Source organism: Pundamilia nyererei, unplaced genomic scaffold (genome assembly GCF_000239375.1).
Source record: "Pundamilia nyererei isolate P.nyererei 1_Seehausen unplaced genomic scaffold, PunNye1.0 scaffold00287, whole genome shotgun sequence".
In the NCBI taxonomy this organism is placed as follows: domain Eukaryota; kingdom Metazoa; phylum Chordata; class Actinopteri; order Cichliformes; family Cichlidae; genus Pundamilia; species Pundamilia nyererei.
The window spans coordinates 388,188-395,552 of record NW_005187688.1 but is presented as its reverse complement, the minus strand read 5'-3'; the positions used below and the strand labels follow the sequence as shown (position 1 = coordinate 395,552).

The window sequence follows — 7,365 nt, the reverse complement described above, 5'->3', positions numbered from 1 at the left end:
GTAATCACATTTTTTTTCAATAATCAAATTTGTGGCACTTTATGCTGTGTTTAACATGGTATACACACAACATCAGATCAGCCTCTGAAGTCATGTTAGCAGTGAGAGCTTTTCTGTCATGTTAACATCCACACACCTGTACAGAATGCACACCTGACCCCTCGACAGATGTTGACCTTCTGTGTCAGCTGACAAACCGGGAACATCAGTGGTTTGAGCAGCTGTCACCTGTTAGTTATGTTACTAGGTTTGTGTCCATTTGCATAACTATTTTCCAGCACAGAGTGAGGGACACCTATGCAGTCGTACTTGCATGCAGTTCTCATAAAAACCAGCAGCACATAGCTTTGGATGGCACTGTGCATAGGTCAGATGCTGATGGGTGAATTCAGGCCTGGAACAGAAAAGGAGCTTAGAAAACAGGATGAGAAGGAAAGAGTGGCTGCACTGTTCAGCGCTTTGTTTGTCATAACACGTGTCTGAAGGACCAACATCAGCACGAGCAGGAGAAGCCCACAGACATGTTGTTAGTGACTCTGTCCCCTGGTGACTGTAAACTGCTACAACACGTGGAGATCGGTCTGCAAAGCTGGCTGTGTGCTGGAGGACCAACCATGCTCAAGCTTTTTTACAACTTCAGTAAGAGGGACACAGACAAGCCACCCAAATCCACACACCGCCTGAACTATGCTGTCTGTCATTCATACCTACAGCCATGCAACACCACCAGAAACCAACCAGTATTGCCAAGAAAGAAACTTTGAAAGATCTGCATTAGTTTCTCCATACTTGTAGGTTGCTGGTTAGTGTGACCGATACCACAAGTCTTTATGGTGTGGTTGTAACAGAGCACTCCAGACAAGTGCATAATACCAGCAGTCTCCAAAGTAGGGCTGCCACAAACGATTATTTTGATAGTCGACTAATCAGATCATCATCCATTGGACGTAAAACGTACAGCTGCTTGCACCAGCAGCATCTGGTCTTATATAACTATCATTAGCTTACAGCTCGATGTGTCTAAGGTGCTAACTAAAAATAAAGACAAGATGACAGTTTGCAGATTTGCAGATTGTCTCGGTGGAGTTTAATAAACTCGGCCGTCTGCTCCTTCATATGTAAAATATAACAGGACACTGGAGTAAACTCCCAACCATCTCACACTTCTGATGATCAGCTGTCTGCTTGACGTTTATTCAGCTGTGTAAAAACTAGAACTTTAATCTCAGCCAAACAGATTTACTCAGGAACAAATAAAACACTGGAAAAAGCCCAACAATCAAATGTTTAAGTTATCTGAGTGACTTATGTATCATGTCTAACCTGAGTAGCCAAAGACCGCAGGGGTTTAAAAATGGTGTTCCAGGAGTTCGCTGCTCTCGCCGGCTCTAGTGACCCTTGACCTCCCTGTCTGCTATCGAGCTGGTGGGTAACGGATGTCTCTGAAAAACGTTGGAGCACTTTTGGAAAAATGTGATTACTTGATGAACCGAGCAGATATTTGAAGTTTACACAGCTACAGTCTCACCTGAAAATATCTTAAACGTTTATTTTGTGACCCAGAAAGATTAATAAGAGTGATATTAAAACTAAGCAGCTGCTGCCATTGTTGGAAACTGGAATTGGCAGGGCCGCGCTATGAATTCTGGGATATGGTGGGTCACGAAGGATACACCCGACCCATCCTCCAGATCTGGGGAAAAGGAGGACGCATTTGACAGCCGAATTTGGACAGGCTTCGTCGCGTCACTGTAATCGGCCTTCAAATGCGGCCTCAGGACGATGCGGCCCCTGAATTTGGACAGAAGGCGTTTAACGGCAGCTGGCATCCTTCTTAGATGCAGTGCCGCCACCTTCTGTTTCAGTCCCTTACTACACTCTTAAATCCTACTGCAGGATCTTACAAAGCTTCAAACGACGCGTCGACTGTTAAAATAGTCGTGGCTACTTCAGAGCCTACATTAATGCTGCTGGGTAAGATAAAACCCATGACAGAGGTTTACTCATCAATCAAACGTGGTGCATTGTTACAAGAGTAATATTCAGTGATCTGTAGATTTCTGGTCTATCACAGTATGTAGACCATTGTATGTGCCCAGAAAACTCCAGCATACATCTGTAGAGCCCACCCTCAGATAATGAGGATAACCCAGGCAGAGAACAATCCTCTGGGGGCGCTCTCACTTAGTTTGAGCTCTCTCTGCAGTAGAGTAGCACTTCCTGTTCCTCTCAGAACAAACGGAGCACACTCTCCTGCCTCTGTACCCTCTTAACAGAGAAAACTATTTCCTGTCTGATCATTTCCTGATAACATTTACAATAATTGATTACACAGCAGTGGAGAGTAGACTTTATCAAAGTAGATGTCTTTCTGAAAGCGCTGTAACTAAGTTTAAGAATATAATCCACCCACTGTTATTATCTTCAATGCCCTGTACCAACACAGAGCAGAGCAGCTATCTGAACGCTGCTCCAACACGTGTTGATTATTATGTTAATATTTTCACTTCTTCACTGTATACACCTCTGAATACTGTATTGTACAGCATGTGTTACCTGTTAAAAGAATGAATCGGTGTTCTTTGCAGTGGAACTGCTTCCTGCAGAGCAAAGGCGACTGTTAAAATGGAAGATGAGCACCGTAACTCCTAATATTGTCAAGCAAACCATCGGCAGATCACACTTCAGAGTCACAAAGAGTAAGTTGTTACATGTCGCTACATGTCACACACAGATATTGCTGAAACTGGTTCTTTGAAAGTCTCTGGGATTAGCTGTGACAAGATTGCTTTTTTCTAAAACGATTTGTGTACAGTTAAAAAGCAGTTTTTCCTTCCCACTGTCGCTGAGTGCTTGCTCATAGGGGTCATATGATTGTTGAGGTTAGTGTATATCTACGGGGGCAACAAAAACATTAGATGGTGAAGAATTTCAGTCTAATATTTAAAGGCTAAGATAAAAAGGTAACTCCTGACCCTGGCTGATAAACACGTGTTGTCACATAGAAAGCCATGACTGGCTGGGCTGCTGGGGACACCACATGAAGTCTCCTGGCTTCAAAGCTGTTGGAGAACACCAGAAGGTCAGCACCTGCACATGGACTACTCTTGATAGTATGCTGAGAAAGTCCAGATTTTGACTGTACTTTTGTGTATTTGTGTGTCCCAGCTGAACCATTTTCCAGGAACATTTCAGATTGGGAGAAAGGACCGGCTGTGGAGGAACCTATCCAAGATGCAAGTCCGCTTTGGCAAACAAGAGTTCAGTTTTTTCCCCCAGACCTTTGTTCTTCCTCAAGACATCAAGCTGCTCCGCAAAGCCTGGGAGGAAGGGGGCGCCAAACAAAAATGGATCATCAAACCTGTACGTTCAGTTCATAGAGTGTAACTTTATCAGAGGTGGAAAGAGTACTAAAATATTTTACTCAAGTAAAAGTACTATTACTTTGCTGAAATTGTACTCAAGTACAAGTAAAATTACCTGTCTAAAAATGTACTCAAGTAAAAGTAAAAAGTAGCTCATTTAAAATTTACTCAGAGTAAAAGTTACATAGTTACTTTTTTGTCAGCAGCAGTAGTGCGAAACAGACAATGGGATAAATCTCAAAGTAGTTGTTTTTTAATTACAAGAAAAACTTTACAAATTAAAGCGCAGTGGCAGTTAAACTGCAAGTCTACACATCAAAATGGATAATGGTCACCAAACCAAGCAATTCTTTTACATGAGAATGTGTTCTAATGTCAAATAAGAGAACAAGTACTGAATTGAGCCGTACGGCAGCTGCTATAAAAATGTGTTTTCATTTTTTATACTTGGCCCTGCTCTGTTAATTTTGAGGAGCAATTCAATAAAACTTTATTGATCCTGAAGGTTGACCCCGAAGGAAATTGGGTTAAGGATGCCGACCTTTGCCAGCGCCGACTTACCCTCCGACCATACATACATTACACAAACATCACATGGGGAAGACGGGTCAGAGAGGTATAACAATGGAAAATGCACCACATGAGGAAAGATAAGGAGAAAAAATAACTCCCCCCAGACTGAGCTCTAACAGGGAGATCAGTTTGAGAACAAAAAAATCACCTCTGCACAAAGATCATGTTATTCCTTTGCCTGCAGTGTGAACAAATGTGGGTTAAGTAAGAAAGTAGCCGCTTCTGTCTAATTTAACTATTTAAAAAAAAAATTTATTATTATTAACAAACAGGAAAAATGTAAGTAAACTTACCTCTACATGCTTGCGCAGGTTTGATGTGAAATTTCTAAAAGCTGCTAAGTCGGTCTCTCTGGGCAAACACAGCTTGCACTGCATAATAAAGCTGCTGCCTTTCTTGCACTTGAAGCCGACATGGTCCCTTAAACACGGCCAGGTGTTCACATCCGTTTCTTCGAGTTCAGGGTCAGCAGAACTCGACGGGGTTTCTTTTTTCGCTGGATCCGTACCACCGATGTCAGACTCCATCTTTATCCTGACCCAACGCTAATTTGTTCTACTACCCATCATTCCCTGCAGTATTTCCGAAGCGCAATGTTGTTGTTTTTTTTGTTTGTTCTTTTAATTTACTCAGTAACGGGTGTGATTGAAAATGTAGCGAAGTACAATACTTTTTTAAAAATATACTTAAGTAAAAGTAAAATTACCGACTTGAAAAATGACTTTAAAAAGTACAAATACACAAAAAACTACTCAATTACAGTAACGCAAGTAAATGTAATTTGTTACTTTCCACCTTTGAATTTTATGTACTGAAAATCTGCAGGCACGTCTGTGATTGTAATAGACAGCACACTATCTGCCAGATTTACTTAGCAGGGATAGTAGCATAAAAAACATACACAGCACACATTCATGCAGGAGCTTCCAGTTCATTTCATCGACTAAAGGAAACTAGCTGCTCAGACGGAGCGAGTAATCTAATAACAGAAATTTCACTGTCTTTGTGGAAACAACAGTTCAGATGAACTTCCCATTACAGCTGAGATGGTTTGTTGTTGTGGAGGTGGAAGCAGCTGGTTTATTAAAGTCACAAACACCTACGGGGCAACAATACAACTGTCTGACGCACATTAGCTTTATTTCCTTAAGATAATTAAATATGTTATGTTATAGATTAGAAACTAGAGTCAGGTTGAACTATGGAAAAAACAAAGTGTCATTGTACAGCTCTGTGTGTTGGCACTGTTAACACACAGAGGCTTCCTGTAGTCTGAGTAAAACCACAGTGTGGACCCACCTGCACATATTACACATGATTTGTATATGAATCGAGTAAAATGTGTTTGATTTATGTTTTAGTTTATTGTTATTACTTGTTTCCTCTCTTTTTTTTCTTCCATAGCCCGCATCAGCCAGAGGAATAGGCATTCAGGTTATTCACAAGTGGAGTCAGATGCCTCGTAAAAGACCGCTACTTGTTCAGAAGTGAGTAATCCTTTAATAGTTTAGAGCTCAGCAGCCTAAGTAACTCAGTGTTGCTGCATTAACATGCTCTAACTGGATGTTTGCAGGTATCTAGATAAGCCCTACCTCATCAGTGGGAACAAGTTTGACTTGCGGCTCTACGTCTATGTGACATCTTACAACCCACTCAGAGTCTACATGTTCTCAGACGGACTGGTTCGATTTGCTAGCTGCAAGTGAGTTTTCCACCACGTTGATCGTGCCACTTAATTTCACATGGGATGCATATGAATGAGATTGAGTTATCACCCCTCCATGCCTCTAGGTATTCGTCTTCCATGAAGACTCTGAGTAATAAGTTCATGCACCTGACCAACTACAGTGTCAACAAGAAGAACTCTGAGTACCAGACCAACAGTGATTACAAGGCCTGCCAGGGGCACAAATGGTAACACAGAGAATCGAGCTGAAGTGTGAATTGTAGAGAATGTGACCTTTTGACCTTTGGACACAGATGTAGGCGGCTTTTCAATGCTGTGCCAGGCTTTTTTGTCTGAGCTCTCCTCGCTGCACAGCATACGCCGTGTTGTTAAGCTTTTTTGAATGAGCCCGTTTCTACTCCTCGTCCGTTCTCTGGCTGTAGCGTTTTGGACCAGTGGACAGCTTATCAAGGAGCTTTTAGTATAACCTGATAAGGAAATGCAACAGTGTAGTGTAGAATGTCTTTGCTGTTTCTGTATGTATGACTTGGGAGGATATTACTTTGTGTTTTCAGGGCTCTGAAGGCCTTGTGGCAGTACCTCGGGTCAAAGGGAGTCAATACCACCCTGATATGGGAGAAGATTAAAGACATCGTGATCAAAACTATCATAGCGTAAGTTTGCCTGCTCAGTGACTGGCTGCAGAGATCAGTTTGTTTGTATTATATCTTTTAGCTAAAACCATCTGCATCCGTAAACTACTCGTGCAACAGACAGACTCGCAGACAGATTCCCACCCATTGTTTAACTGTTCGAGCTCAAAGGTTCTTTTCCCAGTTTTGATTGCTTCACAGCTGAGTCCCTATCTAGAGTAAATATTGGTATTTGATTTGAATCTTTGTTTTTATTTTTATAGCCTGTGATATTTCTTTAGATGTGTATTTCAATGCAGAAATTGTGATATCTTTCCACTGAGGAACATGTCCTTGAAAATGCTCTAAAAGGTGCTAACCTCACAACCGTGCTGCACCTTCAAAGCTAAAAAGGTTGTTAAAAGAAAAGACCCCTGTATGTATTTCTGAAGATTAAACTGTGCATTAGGACAAGGATTAAGATGCTGAAATCAGCTTCCTCCCTCCCGTGTCGTGGCCAGGTCAGAGCCGTATGTTAACAGCCTGATGAAGCTGCACGTTCGGACACCTTACAGCTGCCACGAGCTGTTTGGCTTCGACATCCTGCTGGACGAGAATCTCAAACCCTGGATTCTAGAAGTGAACATATCGCCTAGGTAACAAATGCCCACATTAAAATAACACATTTCTTTAAAAAACAAAGTTACCTTTAACTACATCTGTAACTCTGATCCAGCCTTCACTCCAACACGGGGCTCGATGTTTCCATAAAGGGTCAGATGATCAAAGATCTCCTGAACTTGGCTGGCTTTCGTATTCCTTCAAGAGAAGATGTAGTTACCCCCTGCAGCAGTGCATCCAGCTCCACCAGCAGGTAACAATAAGACACTACCCCTCTGGGTTTTTAGCTGCAGCCTCAGAAATGACCTCGTCATGAACGTGTGTGCACTTGTTTGTTTGTAGTTTGTGTGCAGGGAATGGAGAGAGGCCCAAAGTGGATCTGTCTGCTGATGAGAAGGTCAAAAGAGCCTTTTATCTGAAACAGGGTGAAGCTAACCGGGTACACACACACACACACACACACACACACACACACACACACACACACACACACACACACACACACACA

General features: G+C 42.1%; 1 protein-coding gene across 7 annotated transcripts in view; it reads left to right on the top strand.

Annotated features, from left to right (window-relative positions):
• Positions 1–7,365, top strand: part of ttll4 (tubulin tyrosine ligase-like family, member 4) — a 20,362-nt gene that overhangs the window by 10,636 nt on the left and 2,361 nt on the right. For all 7 annotated transcript variants that reach the window (XM_013915332.1, XM_005750784.2, XM_013915328.1 and 4 more), the window contains 10 exons: positions 2,589–2,699; positions 3,006–3,082; positions 3,169–3,363; positions 5,343–5,425; positions 5,512–5,640; positions 5,730–5,852; positions 6,180–6,278; positions 6,758–6,892; positions 6,973–7,110; positions 7,200–7,296. In XM_013915332.1, coding sequence (XP_013770786.1) covers positions 2,589–2,699; positions 3,006–3,082; positions 3,169–3,363; positions 5,343–5,425; positions 5,512–5,640; positions 5,730–5,852; positions 6,180–6,278; positions 6,758–6,892; positions 6,973–7,110; positions 7,200–7,296 — 1,187 coding nt within the window. The remainder of the gene's footprint in view (positions 1–2,588; positions 2,700–3,005; positions 3,083–3,168; positions 3,364–5,342; positions 5,426–5,511; positions 5,641–5,729; positions 5,853–6,179; positions 6,279–6,757; positions 6,893–6,972; positions 7,111–7,199; positions 7,297–7,365) is intronic.